General features: G+C 38.1%; 1 protein-coding gene across 4 annotated transcripts in view; it reads left to right on the forward strand.

Moving 5' to 3' along the window:
* fancb (FA complementation group B) overlaps positions 1-17049 on the forward strand; it is a 41225-nt gene extending 24176 nt beyond the window's left edge. For all 4 annotated transcript variants that reach the window (XM_072584831.1, XM_072584832.1, XM_072584834.1 and 1 more), the window contains exons 7-9: positions 657-1108; positions 10819-11059; positions 15204-17049. In XM_072584831.1, the coding sequence (XP_072440932.1) occupies positions 657-1108; positions 10819-11059; positions 15204-15642 (1132 nt within the window). In that variant the 3' untranslated portion in view covers positions 15643-17049. The remainder of the gene's footprint in view (positions 1-656; positions 1109-10818; positions 11060-15203) is intronic.
* The last annotated feature ends 794 nt before the right edge of the window (positions 17050-17843 follow it).

Below are 17843 nucleotides of genomic sequence, written 5' to 3' on the forward strand. Positions count from 1 at the left end.
TTAATAGTGACTGATTAATTGTAGAAGGTTTCTGGAGTGTTCACTCCTCAATCAACCATTAAAGTCTGAATTTTCAGTATTTGTTATTTTTACACAATTGTAACATCACTAAAGATAGGAATGAAAATAGACCATTCAGCCCCTCAAGCCATTTCCGGTATTCAGTGAGATCACGGCTAATCTGTGGCCTAAATGTGCCTTTGGCGGATACCCCTTAATATCTTTGTTTAACAAAAATTTATTCATCTCAGATTTAAAATTAACGACTGATCCTGTATCCTCTGCTGTTTTTAAAACGGACATCTGTCTTAAACAATCTGACTCTAATTCTCATTAATGAGATGTTACCTTTTTGCTGCATTTTGTATTTCCTGCTCAAGCAATTAACTTCCTAATTTTAAGTAGTGCAGGTGAGAGACTGTGCAAAGAAACCAGAATGTATTTTGCATGAAACTACACCTTAAAATGAAATTAGATATCTGACTCAGTTATAAGAGACAGTAGTGAGAACTAAAATGTAGGCAATCCAAATGAAAAATTTAAGGTAGATTGATTTCTTGAACCTTAATGTGCATAACCTTAACCTTAACCCTTTAGTAGTCTCAACTTAGTTTATAATGATAATCCATGCAAAACCTTTGTATTGTTCTTTGCAGAAATTTTGACTATCTGAGTTTGTCACTGGTGATGGATCATAACTTTACTGCTGCTCCAGTGATTCAATCTCAAAGTAAAGTATTGAAGGTAAGCAGATCCCCAGTGTTGGCGTCATTTCACCAATATCCATCAGAACCTCCACTGAAGAAACCAAGACTGGAGATGCAAGATATACATGCTTTGAGGAGCAGCCATGAGGAAGACCCGTGTTTTCGGACTTACAAAGATCATACACAGACCATCACAGTTGTCACAGACTTGTCACCACTGCTGATATACAATAATATTCATTGCTGTGTATTACTACATGGCACAATGGGTCCTATTCAGAAAACTGAATTAACAAAAAGAGAGAAGATTATATCATGTGGCAGAGTTTCTTTAAACCTGGAGGACATCTGGAATGAAAAGTATGCAATAAACTTGTTGCAGAATCCTTTGCTATGTACAGGTAACTATATTAGTTTTTAACTTAAAATAAGTTTTTGTGAACATAGGGAACATTTTATTATAGAGTCTCTCAAAAGGTTGATCTTAAAATAGAAACTGATTAGATGTTTATAAAACAATTAAGTATTGCACCTGGGATTTCAATACAATTCCGTTAGCTAACTTACAATAATTTTCATATCTAAAGCAAATTTTAATTTTCCTGACAAACTTGAAAATGACATCACACATTGTAAAAGCAAAATCTTATAGATGCTGAAAATAATTTCAAAGAAAACAGGAAATGCTGGAAATCAGTAGCAATATCAGTAAAACAGGGGAAAAGTGTTAATTCTTCAGGTCAATGACTGATCAACCCAGAACATGGTAAGGGATTTAAGCATGTGCAAAGGCAGGGAAAGTGGGGGTAAGAATATAATTTTTGGGGTTGGACACAGGATAAATGCATTGACAAGATGGACAATAGTGCAAGGTGAATGCAAATTGTTATGGAATAAGAAAGAAACAAAAGAGGGGCTAGAGAATGTGTAAATAAAAATGAGCACCAGCAATATGATCTGATTAGATGTTGAGGCTAGAAGGCCAATTAAAAGGTATAGTGTTCTTTCTCAGCTTTATTGAAACTGCTTTATTGAAACTGCGTAAGGGCTGGAGAAAAAAAGGTCAGATTGAGAGTGGTGCAGAGAGCTAAAACAATAGGTGCCATGATGCTCAAGGTCACACTTGTGGCTGTAACTGAGGTGTTTCACAAAACAACCACCCAATCTGCATTTTGGCTCCCCAGTATGGAAGAGACAACGTTGTGAGCAGTGAATGTAATGCACAAAACTGAAAGAAATGCAAATAAATCACTGTTTAACCTCAAAGGTTTGCGTGGAACTTTAGACAGTGAAAATGTCGGAAGTAGAAGGGCAAGGATGACATCTCCTAAATGCATGAAAAAAGGAAGAGATGATTGGAGATGATTCAGGAGTGACCAAGGTATTGCAGAGGGTGTAGCCCCTTTGAAATATTGAAAGGAGAGGGAAAGTTATGCTTATTAATGGGATCATGTCATAGGTGGCAAAGATATCAGAGTCAAAGGACAGAATCCTCCCAGTCCCTGAATGACATGAACAATGTCAAGTTGGTTTGGAAAATGTGGCAACCTTGATAATGATGAAATTCTCAACATCATAGAGAAAAAAATGTTAAATTCTGCAACCAAGTTTTGAACTGTAAGATAGATTCTTGCTGGTGAGTAGGAAGAAGTCTGTTTGCATGTATAAGCACCTCAATAATATAACTTTCATAATGTCCTATTTGCTGAAGAGAAATTAGGAAAGGCAATTCATATTTGATCCTCAGCACGGGTATCGCATGACTCTAACTTGCCACTTGCTCCTCTTGCCATCCATCTTGGATAGTAGTCACCAACAACTTAAGCCTTACTCCATTGCACCAACTGCTGCAGCCCTTACCTAGAGAGGTAGGCAATGGACACATATCAGCCTCACTGCATCTTCATGGCAAACCTCCAATCTACCTGCAATGTACAGTTCTGTGCTTCAGTGCTGTACACCACCACCATATATTACAGTGCACTTGCCAAGGCACTTTGCACACAGGGGCACCCAATTCATGAATTGGACTGGATGTATCAATGGGCACCTCACTTGCTCTCTAATCACTCAATTTGGGCATGCTTGGATGCTCAAAGCATTTCTACCTTGCCTTGCCTTTTTGTACTTTCCTCTCCTCAACCATAGGTATAAGGCTTACATCTTAAAGCAGGTACAAAGCTAAGTAGCTTGCTGCGCCTGTGAGCAGCTATCAGTCAGGCGAGTGAACATGTTGCTGTACAGCACTATGAGACATCAGCATTTGCCAGCTGCTTATGAAGCAAACACATTGCATACGCTTCAGTCAGACAGACATGTCTCTCAAGGAAGTCACCCTCAGCCAGGGGATGGGAGACAGCTTCCAATGAAAGGGGCATGAAACAATGAGTTAAGGACATCTTCTCATACCAGGCTAGGACTTGGAAACAGTCTATCTATTCTGCTCAATGCCACACCTTCCAGATGAGCAGGCCAAAGTGTAATTGCAGACTGAGGATTTAGTAACAGTTACACAAAGTTGTATCCAACTGTGCCAGATAACATCATTCATCACATTGCCTTATGACGAGGTTAATGCTGCAGTCTGGTCAGTAGGCTTTGACAACATAGCTGATTTCTTCTTGGTGCAAAGATGTGATAGATTATGCATAGGTCATATTGAAAGTGCCATATCATAATGCAGCTGATTTACCTATGATCATTTTTACCACATCTTAGAAGTCTGTGCCAGGTATTCTGGGACCTGTAATGATTCCTATATCCTTGTGAACCCCTGTGTTCCTACTTTATTTCAAGAGCTGGCTGACTTTACAAGATCGGTCACTGAGTGAGCAGGGCTACTCTCATCAAACCATGGGTAATGACTTTGTTATACAACCCCTTAGAACTAAAAATGATCACATACAATGCTTCTCATTATTCCACCAGGTTAATGGTGGAGCAAATGGTAGACTTGCTGAAGATGTGATTCTGATGCTTGGATTTGTCCAATGGGAGCTTATAGTACAATCCAGACAATGTGTGCCACACAAAGTATACTGTACTCTGCACAATTGGAGTAGGCTGAAGAGGTAGGAGAGTGATAACAATTTTCTGAGGAAGAAGACAAGGACATTGCACAGGAGGAACATCTCTTTCTGCATGATAGAGCATTGCAGTGTCAGGTGTAACAAGCCAGAAACAACTTAATTAACACCTGATTTCAATAGATGTGAGCTGGATGCAGTGATCACTTATTGACTGTAAATTTATAGTTGACCGAAAGGCAAATCTTCCCTGTCTATTCCCAGATGTAAATGCAAATTTCATTTCTTCACGTTTGCAGTTACTAAGTAAAAGTGAAAATTTTCAAACATTTGAAGGCTTTCCAATGTGTGATGCTCCTTCTCTGAGTAATGAGAGGATGTGAGGCTACACTAGGCATTAGAGAAGTAGCACTCCCTTAGACAGGATTCTAATTTGGGATAACACTAAGGAATGAACCTGTATAGCTTATTTCTTAAATAGCAATATGTTTGTAAATTGTTCTTGTATTTAGAAAGAATTGTCAGCCGTGCAGCATGTGTGCCCTTAGAATTGTTTCTTTCTCTTTCCTTTCCCACAACATGTACAATGAAGGAAAGTTCTTGGCAGCTTTACTTAGTGCCTGGCTAGACTCTAAAATTGGTGCCAGTGCCATGAATCTCAGATGGTCTCAGCATTGGCAAATACCTCTGCCATTGCTGTGTGGAAGGAAACACAAGTGGGGCACCAGAGGGATGTGGCAGATAGCTTATGAAGTGATTTGCAGAGAATAGCCTGTGAAAAACTCACTAGGCATAACTAGAGAAATCCTACATGAAACTAAAATTAGTGGTACATTATGATTACTTTGTTAGCTTAGTAATTTCAAGATTTGGACTCATGATCTACAAGCGTATTTTCAAATCCCTCCATAGTAGATGGAAAATGTGTGATGGAAGTTTTAAAAATTTTACTTGGGCTGGATAGAGTAGATTGGGTGAAACATTTTCTCATGAAAGGATTAAGAATGTAAAAAATCAAGTGAATCGTTAAAGAAGCAAATGTCATGTGAGAATAGCTTTTTCACATAATGAATGAATCAGGTCTGGAATGCATTGACTGGAAATGCAATGGAGGCAAGTTCAGTTGAGGCATTCAAAAGGGCAGTAGATGATTATTCAAGTAGAAATAACTTGTAAGGGTATGGAGAAAAGCTAGGAGAATGCCCCTATTTCATAATGCTCGTTTAGAGAGTCGATGCATACACAATTGGCCATATGTCCTCTTTCTAAGCTGTAACACTTAGGTGCTTGTGAATGTGGGGCTTAGTGAGTTGGATGATGAAGACATTGGGAATCCTTTTGTGATTCTGAGAACAGGAAAATTTGTCAGTTATACTTATGGAAAGTTTTGGGTTTGCAGAAACCAAGACACAGGTACAGTGACATCTTCAGAACTACTGAGATGGATAAGCTACAAGAATGGAATAGGGACCTTACAGGAAGCAGGATATGAGAAAGGGTAGTCACAAAGTAGCTGTAGGACAGGGTCAAGGGCATTCAACTCGTTTGAAAATTCTAGAGTTGCTGCTCAAGCTAGTTCAGAATTAATGTTCAATGTTCTCAAGTCTGTGGTTCACACACTACTGTACAAGCTGAGCTCGGTCTCAGCCAGGGTAGTGCCTATAGAACCTGAGCACAGTATCGTTCGTCACAATACTCTTTAGCTTTTTCTCTTTCATGGCATGTTGGTGCAAGGCAAGGCATTGTTGCAAATCTGTATTGACATTTAGACCGCTGCGGTGAGTTGCTGTCTTGGACCTCTACAGAAGAGTTCCAAGGTTTTGTTCCAGCAACAATGAAGGAATGGTGATATAGTAACAAGTTAAGATGGGGTGTGGCTTGGAGGAGGGTGACTTGTAGGTAATGGTTTTTGCATGTATCTGCTGCCTTAAGGCTTTCTATGTGATGGAGATGATGGGTTTGATCTTATAGATGGTGCACACTGCTGCCATTATGCATTGGTAGTAAAATAATGAATATTTAAGATTGTGGATGGGTGTTGATAAAGTGTTGGTTGACATCTCATCCAGCAATTGAACCATTCATTCATGGCCAACACAGTGACACAGCACCAGGGACCCAGATTCAATTCCAGCCTTGGGCAATTACCTGTATGGAGTTTGTACATTGTCTGGGTTTCCACTAGGTGCTCCGGTATCCTTGCATACTCTCAAGGTGGTTAGTCAAGTAGGCTTGTTAAATTGCCCCATATGCAGGCTAGTTGGATTAGCCATGGTAAATGCAGGATTGTGGAGATAGGGGATCTGGGCTGGATACTCTTAGGGGGGTCAGTGCAGACTTGGGCTGATTGCGTCTACCTGCACTATAGGGATTCCATGATTCTTTGACTTTAGACTGCTTTGTCCTGGATCGTGTCAAATCTCTTGTTTTATTGGTGTTCTACCCATCCAGGTGAATAGAAAATACTCCATCATGCAATAATCCAAAGTGATTCTACAAGAGCAAGAGGGTAACTAGAGAGCGGGTGGGGCCTGTTAAAAATCAAGGAGGTCATCTTTATGTTGAACCTCGGGATATAGGAGGGGTATTAAATGAGTAATTTGTATCATATTTTACTGCGGAGAAAGAAATGGAGTCTAGAGAATACAGAGAAATAAACTTTGATGTTTTAAAACAAGTTCACATTACAGAAGAGGAAGTTCGGGAGGTCTTAAAGTATATAAAGGTGGATAAATCTCTGGGATCTGATCTAATGTATCCCAGGACATTGTGAGAAGTAACAGAGGAAATTGTGAGACCCTTTGCAGAAATATTTGCATAATCTATAACTACGGGTGAAGTGCCTGATCACTGAAGGGTGGCTAATGTTGTACATCTGTTTAAGAAAGGTTGCAAGGAGAAACTTGGGAACTGTAGACCTGTGAGTCTGATGTGGGTTGTGGGTAAATTATTGGAAGTGATTATAAAAGATAGGATTTATGGACATTTAAGAGAAGCAAAAATTGATTTGGGATAGTCGTTATGATTTTGTGCAAGGAAAATCATGTCTCACAAACTTGTTTGAGTTATTTGAGGAAGTTACCAAAAAGATTGATGATGGCAGTGCAGTAGAAATTTTAGTAAAGTCTTTGACAAGATACTGCATGGTAGACTAATTAACAAAGTTAGGTCACATGGGATTCAGGGTGGGCTTGCCAATTGCATACATAATGGCAGAGATAGTAATATTGAAGGTTTGTTTTTCCGACTGGAGATCTGTGATAGGTGATATACCACAGGGATTTGTTCTGGGTCCTCTTTTGTTTGTCATTTATATAAATGATTTGGATGAGAGTATAGAAAGCATGGTTAGTTTGTGGATGACACTGAAATTGGTGGCAACGTGAACAGTGTAGAAGGTTTTCTAAGATTACAAAGGAATCTTGATCACATGGCTCAAAGGGCTGAAAAATGACAGATGGAGTTCAATCTGGATAAATGCGAGGTATTCGATTTTGGTACAACAAACTAGGAGTAGGGCATACACAATTAGTGGTAGAGCCTTGGGTGGTGTTGCCGAACAGAGGGACCTAGGAGTGCAGGTACATAATTCTTTGAAGTTTGCGTCACATATAGGCAGGATAGCTAAAAAGGTGTTTGGCACCCTTTCCTTCATTGCTCAGTCCTTTGAGAATTGGGAAATCATGTTAAGGTTGTACAGGACATTGGTGAGACCTCTACTAGAATACCTGTGTCCAGTTCTGGTCGCTCAGTTATAGGAAGGATATTATCAAGCTGGAAAATGTTCTGAAGAGATTTATGAGGATGTTGCCTTGTTTGGAAGATTGTAGTTATGAAGAAAGGCTTGATAGACTGGGACTATCTTCTGGAGCATAGGAGCTTGAGAGGCAACCTGATAGAAGTTTATAAATTAATGAGAGGTATAGATCGAGTTAATAGTAGATATCTTTTCCCTAGGATGAGGGATTTCAAGACTAGGGAGCACGTTTTTGAGGTGAGAGGAGAGAGATTTAAAAAAGACATAAAAGACTATTCTTTTATAGAGAGGGTGGTTCATGTGTACAATGAACTTCCTGAGGAAGTGGCAGATGTGGGTACAGTGTTTGTTTGGTTGGTTGATCAATTGTGGATCAGTGATATCTTCCAGATACTGATTTTTGGTGGTTCTAAGGCGCAGAAGAAGGCCATTCAGCTCATTTTGCCTGCACTGGCTGTTTGAGCAAATTTCATTACTTTGAAGCAGTTTTCTACTTTCTCCCCATACACTTGCAAGTTTTTTTTTATCCAAATAATCATTCAGTACCACCTTGAATGCCTCAATTGAATTTTCCTCCTCCACATTTCTAGACGGTGCATTCTATACCTTGACTACTTGCTGTGTGAAACAGGGTTTTCTCTAAATTACCTTTGCTTCTTTTGCACGTCACTTTAAACCTATGTCCTTGTGCACTCATTCCTTTTGAGTGCGTGCATCTTTTCCATATCTATTGTGTTCAGATTTTGTGACAAAACTCATATTTTGAAAAACTCTATCAAATTGTCTTTTAACCTTTTGTCCAAAGAGAACAGTCCTAACTTATTCAATCAATTCTCCTATCTGAAGTTTCCCATTCCTGAGAATCTGCACTCTTTCCAATGCATTCAGATCTTTCCGTGGCACCCACATATGTACACAATCCTCCAGCTAAGTTCTAACAAGCATCTTACAATAAAGGAAAGGTTATTGACAAAGCAATTGAAGATGTTTGGACTGAAACAATCCAACAGAGCTATTGTAAGGCTGGGATGATTAGCCTCAAAGAACAAGAACCATCTTTCTTTTTGCTAGCTACAACTGTAACTAATTGGGGATATCTCCATTGTTCTCATTTCAGAAAGGGAAAATATTTCAGAAAGAATATGTATTTCAGGGAGCTTTTCATTTCACTAACTGCTACTGCCATTTTCATTTTGTTGCAAAGCTGTAGATTATTTTCTGTCCTATGTTACCACAATGCATCAGACAGAAATGCATTGCATTTTCCTTGATCCACACATGAGTTCACTGAAATGTTTGACTCTGACTTTGTAGTCACTGTTATATTGCTTTGCTTTTCTAAATTTAATATCATTAAATATTAATTTAGTTGTAATATTGCACGCAATTTGATTCAACAGTAGTTGATTTCTGTATTAACACGGTTGTGCAGTGATAAAAACAGTGTGTTTTGTACCATCAATTTAATTATACAAAGTTTCATCTCTGAACAGCATAGATCCTTTGACATTTTTATTTCATTACAGCAACACTGGTCTTTGAAGTCAGTCAGTGAGTTAACTTGCAAAGTATTTGAACAGCACCTGATGATCCTAGAACAGAGCTGCTGTACTGTGTTCATGCCAAAATGAAATATTTTGCAACACATTAATAATTGCAGTGTAGTTGTGGTAATCTGTCTTTCCCATTCACTGACAAATCTTGAAATTAACTGGATGTCATTAACATCCATTTAATATTTTATCAGTGTAATGAAGATTTAGCGCTCCATTTCTAGTTGATTGTCTTCTCTTCAATAGTGTGTATTCAAATGAGTTGGATGCTCAACCATAATCATATTGAATATGAGGATAGAAAGGTTGAATGGCCTACTTCTGCATTCCTTTCTTTTGGTCAAAATTATTTTTGGATAATGGTTGGGATTGGTTTGTACAGCTTTATTTACACCAATAAGGAAAATCTCTCTCTTCACCTTGTCAAACCATGGTATTGTGGTCAATACTATTGTTTAAATCTGAAAAGATGTCTATCTATTTGAAGTATCTGGGAATATTGATTTTCATCCTAGTTTTCACAATATCTCCAATAGTTGCCACACTAAACTTCTTTATAAGTGGGGTCTATTCAAGGACATCAGGTAAAACGTATACCTGTTGAACCTTGCATCCCAAAATTCAAAGATGATCTAATATTTCCCAGTCTAAGAATAATAGAAGAGTACCATGAATCAGTTACCATCTTTTGTGTCTTTTTCTGTCCATTATTCTTGCTAATTTCTAAAATTTCTTAGTCATCTGCCATATGTGAAGGCCGCAGAAATAACTCCTGAAACAAACAGTTAATCAGCTTCTGTATAGAGAGTAAAAAGTTTAGATTTTTTGGGCCCCTGCTGATCTTCAACATTTACTTTGCAGAAGAAAATATCCTGTGGCATCCTTCTACCTTAGAAGTAAGCCAATACCAATTCACTCTTTTGAGTATGACTTTTGTCCCATCTTCTGAAATGGAAACATTCTAAAGATATAGAAAGATTCTAAGATATAGAAAAACTCATGTCACTCTGTAAGATCACTTTGTCTATATCTAGATCGGTAAATGAAACAGTGGCTGTTGGCAATGTGAATTAGAATTAGAAAATAAGAAATTATAACAAATTGCTTGAATTGAAAAGCTTGCACCATAGTCTGAATGGCCTTTTTGTGTACAATAATTCATCTGATGAGCAATAAGTAGAAGAGAGGAAAACTTTTTCTTATGATGGATGAGTTTCATCATTAGAACACGATTAATTTGTTATGAAGATGAACATTTATTAATAACATTTGTTATGAACATCTGTATTTTCACTTCTGTTTCCTGATTTGAAATGATTGGAATATGACATTTTTTCCCTTGAATGAAACCTGAAGTGCATCTCGGACTGTGGGGTGTTGTGGGTCAATCCGGAATCACCTGTCAAAAGTAATCATATGACATTTTCTGTGTGTGCAGCTTCGCATGTAGCTAATATAAGTATATTTTACCTTGAATGTCTCTGTTTCTTTTCATTTTTGTGGGTTATACAGAAAAGAAAATTATCTGAGGAAATAAAATTTTATTTTGGGATTTACTTTAAGAAGAAGCCTTCAGGCAAGTCCAATTGTAGTCCTTTAAAATATAATTTTGTTTTAGCCAGGATGTAGTTTCTTATAATGATCTATCTTTTAATATGTTGTAGATTAAAAAAAAAGGTATATTTTAATAAAATATTTACTATCATTTTACATGACATTTTCCTGCAGGTTACCAGAAATTTTATTTTCTTTTTTTTATCTTATTGTTTGTGTAGACAATGCAGTAGAAGATTTTTATGGCACTGTAGCTACATCTCGAAGGTCATCATTCCGAATATTTTCTCCTGATTATACTCTGACTCGGGTGAAAGATTGGTTGTTGGGTTCAATGCAGTGTGATCCTTTGAAAATCTGCCCAGAATATCTATTGTGTTCTAAAGGTGGACCTCTACAGGGTATTCTATTTAATTGGCATCCACAAAATCCTTTCCAAGGAATTTTAACAGTGCTTTGCAGGTATGTATTTTATCCTTTCTGCATCAAAATTGTCTTTATCAGTTGTTAGCTCACCATTGGAGAGTTCAAAATGATTTTATATAAATCTTCAAGAGATCACTTGTAAGTAAATTTGCAGCAATGAAGTTGTATCAGTCCCGCAGAACAGATCTCATTATATGTCAACATCGAGAAGCCTTCCAGTTATTACACATCTAGCACCTGCTGAGAGAGGAGAAAATGAGAAGCGGAATGAAATTGCACCAGCTTACTTTATGTACAATGTAAAATAATACATAAAAATAATTTTAATCTCATTGCATGGTTCAGATGATGGTTATATTTCCTTCAAATTCAGTTTTGATGACAACTGAATCCATAAATACTAAAATAACTCCAAAGAGACCGGTATCATGTCACCAAGTCATCCTTTATTGACACATGAACAGTTCTTGAATGTAGTCCTGTCTCATACAGTGTCAGGCACTAGAATGTCAGTCTGACACTCACCCTTTTTCTTCTTTTTATCAAAGGGCAATGCTGTGTGAATCTCCTGGTTATATTTCTTTTTTTACCCCACACTACTGCCTAACTGCCGTAGTGCTTATTTTTCCCCAGCACCCATGGTGTGTGTGTTTAGGTGTGAGACACAGTGAGAGACACAAGGTGTACGAATCTTTATTCAATTTCCACCATCGGGAACATAGGTAAACACCCGAGTGGCCAGTGACAAGCACTGCCCTTCACATCAAAGGGCAATGCTGTGTGAAGGGGAGGGTAGGGACTAAATCAAAATAGAGTTGGAGGGGGAAGACTCACCCTTTTTATGTCAGTCAGGGCTTGCTGATTGATGCTGTTAATCTGGTCCAATAAGGGAACTCATTCTGTGATGTTCAGCTGGCTGACTTGTTAAAATCAAGTAAAATGAGTAATTGGGGTCCTCTTGTTGTAGAGTGGCAGTGTCCCTACCCCTGTACCAAGAGGCCCAGATTCAAGTCCCACCTGCTGCAGAGGTGGGTAATACCTTGTCTGAACAGGTTGATTAGAAAAATAGGTTAAATGGCAAAATTAGAGTAATCACCCAATCATTATTCAGATTTTTTTTCAAATAGTACAGTACAGGAACAGGCCCACCTCATGTTTGCTGACTATGATGCCAGCACTGAGGATGATTCAGACCCAGGTTCGATTCCACCCTTGGGTAACTGTCTGTGTGGAGTTTGCACATTCTACCTATATCTGTGTGGGTTTCCTGTGGGTGCACCGTTTCTTCCCGCATTCCAAAGATGTGTAGATTGATTGGCTAAATTACCCATAGTTTTCAGGGATGTGTAGGTAAATGCATTCGCCATGGGAAGTGGAGGGTTACAGGAAAAGAGTAGGGATGATAGTTTTTGGAGGGTCGGTGTGGACTCTATGGTCCAAATGCCCTGTTTCCACACTGTATAGATTCTTTGTTCCAGATCCCGCCTGCTTGCGCACAGTCCATCTCAGTCTATCACCTTGCCTGTTCGTATTTCTGTCTAAATATCTCTTAAACTTTGCTTCTACCATCTCCCCTGGCAGCGTGTTCCAGGCATCTACCACTCTATGTGGGGGAATGAAAAACTTCCTTTACACATCTCCCTTAAAATTTTTCCTTCTCTCCTTAAACCTGGCATTTGAAACTTCCACCCTGGAAAAAAGACTGACTATCCAACCAATTCATGCCTCTCATAATTTTGTATGCTTCTATCAGGTTATCCCTTAGCCTGATATGTTCTATTGAAAACGATGCAAGTCTGTCCAACCTCTACTTTATAGCTAGTACACTCAATTCTAAGGAACATCCTGGTAAAACTCTTTTGCATTCTCTCTAAAGTCTTCATGTCCTTAATCATGTGGGGACAGAACTGCACACTCTCAATACTCCAAGTGTGGCCCAACTAAAGTTTTATACAGCTGCAACATGACTTACCAACTCTTAGATTCAGTGCTAGGAGAAAGTGGGGAATGCAGATGCTGGAGAGTCAGAATCGAAAGGTGTGGCACCGGAAAAGCACAGCAGGTCAAGCAGCATCCGAGGAGCAGGAGCGTCGATGTTTCAGGCATAAGCCTTTCATTAGCTGTACACCACCTTTACCACCTTATTCATTTGTGTTGTCACTGGTAACTAGCTATGGACTTGCACCCAACATCCTTTTGTATATCATTGCTCCTAAGAGTATACTTTCCACAATGCATCACCTCACACATGTCCATATTAAATTCCAACTGCCATTTCTCTGCCCTGCTGTCCTGCTGATCTATACCCTGTTGTATCCTTTGATAACCTTCCTCACTATCCATGCCACAACTCAGGATGGCATGGTGGCTCAGTGGTTAGCACTGCTGCCTCACAGCGCCAGTGCCCTGGGTTCGCTTCCCACCTTGGGTGACTGTCTGTGTGTGGAGTTTGCACATTCTCCCCGAGTCTGTGTGGGTTTCCTCCGGCTGCTCCGATGTTTTCCTACAGTCCAAAGCTGTGCAGGTCAGGTGAATTGGTCATGCTAAATTGCCCATAGTGTTATTAGTCAGGGGTAAATATAGGGTAGAGCAGTGGGTTTCTCTTCAGAGGGTTGATGTGGACTTGTTGGACCAAATAGCCGGTTTCCGTAAGTATGGGGAATATTGCATGCAAAATGTATACGATGTGCAGCATAATTTTCTGGACCAACCTAACCACTGCTCTATCCTCAAACATTTTTGTCACTTTGTCAAAACCTCAATCAACATTGTGAGACAAGACCTCCCCAGCATAAAGCCATGCCGACGATCCTAATAAGTTCATTATTTTCCAAATGTGAGTAAATCATATCCCTGAGAATCTTCTTCAGTAATTTCCCAACCACCGATTTAGGCTTGCCAGCCTATCATTTCTTGGATTATCTGTGTTATAATTAAATAAAAGAACAACATTGGCTATTCTACAGTCTTCTGGGACCTCTCCAAGGACCAGAAGAGGATTCAAAGATCTCTGTAAAGTTCCCAGCAATCTCTCCCTTGCCTCTTTCAGTGACCTAGGATAGATCCCATCAAGCCCTGGGACTTATCCACCTTAATGTTTTTCAATTTACTGAATATCGCCATTTCATTAATATTGACATGCCCCAAATATTAACATAAACCTCCCTAATCTTAGCATCATCCACGTCCTTCACCCTAGTGAATACCAATGCAAAGTACCTTACCTCATCCCTCTGGTTCAATACATAGGTTCCCTCTTTTGTCCATGAATGGATCTATCCTTTCCCTAGTTACCCTCTTGCTCCTAATAAATGTATAAAATGCCTTTGCATTCTCCTTCATCCTACTTTCCAAGAATATTCTAAGGCTTCTTGTAGCACATTTCTGTTTCCTTTATACTCCTCAAGAGCTTTATTTGATTTCAGTTTTCTAAATCTTAAATATGCTTCCATTTTCTTTTATGTGCCCTTGAAATGTAAAATAATATTTCTTTAAAAACCATTGAATAGGACACTTATTGCAAAACAAATTTATTGTATCAATGGCTTTATTTTTGGCATAACCATTGTACATCAATTAAGTTGAGAATCCTTGTTGTTGAGGTAACCATTTTACCCTTACACCGGCCACCATTGTGCCCTCTAAACCCTTAGTTCTAAAACTGTCAGAAGATTAATGCTTAATCCTAATCCAGGATTTGAACATATTTTCATGGCTAACACTTCAATACTAAAATAAACTTTGTCCATCCCAGTCCAACACTGGCACCTCCATGTCATAACTTCAATACTAAGACAGTCCTTCTGTTATTATATGTGCTGTTTATCAGATGAGCTGTGAAATTGAGGCTGTATCTCCCTATTCAGGTGCATGTAAGGGAAAAATAATAATCCCATGGTACTTTGAAGAGGAGCAGGCATTCTCCTGAGTCCTGGGCAATACTGATTCATCAGCCAACAGCACCAAAACATCTCTCATGTGGTGCTCATGGGACTTGTTTACAAATTGCCTACGAAACAAGTGACAATATTTCAATAGACAATATATTGCTTGGCTGAACTAGATTTTGTGTTCTCCTGAGGCCATAAAAAGAGTTGCATAAATACAAATTTAGTTCAAACAATAATGTTGCTAATATGTGTGTCACCTCAATTAATTTTGTTTCTTTTTTTCTTCACAGAAACCAATCGTTTTTGCTGATGTTTCTTCATGGCCTAATTAAAATCCTTCCACAGGGTTGTGTGGTAACCCACGTTAGTGCTGGGACTGAAGATCAAATTGCGGACATGTTGGGGTGTGCTCTTGAGCAAGAGTGTCTTGCCTTCAGAAATGTGATCACTTCTGCTATCTCTGAAACTGAGAATGTGTTCACAATGAGAGCCAAAACAGAGAAAAAGCAGAATATTTTGGTTCATACTCCCTTATTAAATAGTGAGGAAAAGGTACAAGAGTACAGAGCAAAGTTTCAAATTGAACAAGAGCAAAGTACTTTGGGGATGAACCTGTCAATCACAGGTTTTCAGTACAGAGAAATTACAAAGAAATTGATTGATGTGCAGCTGAACACTGATAGCTCTGCTTGGAGACTTGGTAGGTTCTACAGTTCAGTTTATATTTAATAATTAAAGTGAAATTTCTATGAATTCATCAGAAAAATGAATTCGATAAGACACAAAGAACATCTTTATTTGATCTTTCCATTGTTTTACCTCATTTGGCATGCTGGTGCTAAAGTACTTTGTAATGGCACTAAAGCAATTTTTACTCTTGTGCAAACAGACACATGGGATACAGTATAAGACAAATGCCTGATCTTGGTTCCTCTGAGAAGAAAACTTTGAGCTCTAATACTTCATTAAAAAAGTTGTATTTAACATTGTATTTCATAAGCATAATTTGTATCGGTTATAAATTTTACATACAATTTAATGTACTTCTGGTATTTGCATGTCTTTCTTTATGTATTATCCAATCTCCATAGCAAGTTACTCAGTCAATAACAAGTACACAATGAGCAATATGTTTATGCCACAGATACCTGGCAATACCAATACAGACTATCTCAAGAGATTAACACTTTATTGCAAATCATTAAATTTGAGATGGTAACTGAATTCAATTTTATTTTTGCACATACAACCTGTGACACACATCTCAATAACTGCAAAAACAGAAGTATTTTCTAGTTGATGATGTCTCCAGTGCAGGGCATCATTGTCTGTACTTATTGAATTTAAAAATAGTTACCATTCCATCAGACGCGTCTCCTTGTTTACGGTGACTGTTACACAATATGTCTTCAGTCTTAGAGAGCTTGCAGCTGAACCTCATTCACATCTACAATAAGTCCTCTAATGTAAAACGTAGATTTTAGTGCACAGTCTGGTAGGTACTGTTAAACAAATCAAAAGGAGGAAGAGCCCTGTAAGAGTTTAGGATATTCAAAGCTGAATTTGCCTAGAAAAATTGAGTGTTTTCAATGCTGAGTCTGTTCAGTGATAAAGTACAATATAGAGAACTGTTGTTCTAGGATGTCAATCACTTGAAACTAGCAATCTAGACTTGGATGTTCTTGACTGTTCCATATTAGCCACATTACCTTCCATGTAAAACAGGTAAATAACTTAATAAGGTGTTGAATTCTACTACACTCCTAATGAATTCTGTATTTCTATGCAACTTGGAATGGCACAGAATTGTCAAGCGTCAATATATATCAAGTGTCTGAATTTCGGCTACCACCACTAATATTTTTCACGAGGGCTCTAAGATCTCTCTACTTTCCTCATCTTTGGTGTTGTTTAGATGTGCTGAAGATGTTTTTAAGTGTGGGTGTTTGCCCCACCTGGAGATAGTAGCAGTAATTAGTTGCATACAATGTTCTTTGAAAACAGCTAGGCTGTCTTTACGAAGAGTGTAGATGGTACGCAGAAGGTCCGCTTCAGTGGAGAAACAATATTCTCAAATTAAAAATTAGTTTTTCATACAAGTTTTCTTCCTGAAAATAAAAAAAAATCTGGAATATACATTTATCTGTTTGGCTGTCAGATGTGTTAGTACTTAATTAGTGTGAATGGATATCTTAATGTAACATGCGCAAATCATAGATAATAAGAGAAACATGATGCTTCTGCAGTTCTCTCCAATTTTCAAATTCCGAATACCTTTGAAATTCCTTCCATGGCATAGCTTCATTGGCATTAAGGCCTAGGTCATTGCTATCTTGCATCTTCCACTGTAATTTCATTTGATTCTTGCAGGTATTTCCATTTCAGCACAGTCTTTTTGACACCTATTTTAGTTTATACTGCTTAAGTTTTGTAGTGTATACATATATATGACCTACTTTATGACACTATCTACACACTACTATCTGTTCCTCTTTAATTTGCATGCTTTCTCCTAGATATCAGCAGATCCTTATATCACAGAAATAACATGAGCATGCTACAATATTTTCCACTTCACATGCTGGAGAAATAGAACTCTCAACCAACATGAGCTTTTATCACTCTATTACTGTCCACGTTTCTAAACTAGTTTCATGCTTATGCTGAATAAACAGTTTGCCATGATTTGTTCAGTCCACAATTTACTTTTTAAATCTGTAAGCGTCAAGCAGTCCATTAGCTGTTTCACTATCAATTTAAATCATGTTACTGTTGCATCCCAATTGCTGATACACACATTTTATCTAATAATTTCATTGATGTTTTGAAAAATTTGTTACAACTTTGGTAGAGATCGATAACTTTTTAAAATAAATCAAACTATCTGCTAGCTTAAAAGCTGAAAGGATGCCATTTCAAGATTTTACATT

This window comes from Chiloscyllium punctatum, chromosome 15 (assembly GCF_047496795.1).
Source record: "Chiloscyllium punctatum isolate Juve2018m chromosome 15, sChiPun1.3, whole genome shotgun sequence".
NCBI lineage: Eukaryota > Metazoa > Chordata > Chondrichthyes > Orectolobiformes > Hemiscylliidae > Chiloscyllium > Chiloscyllium punctatum.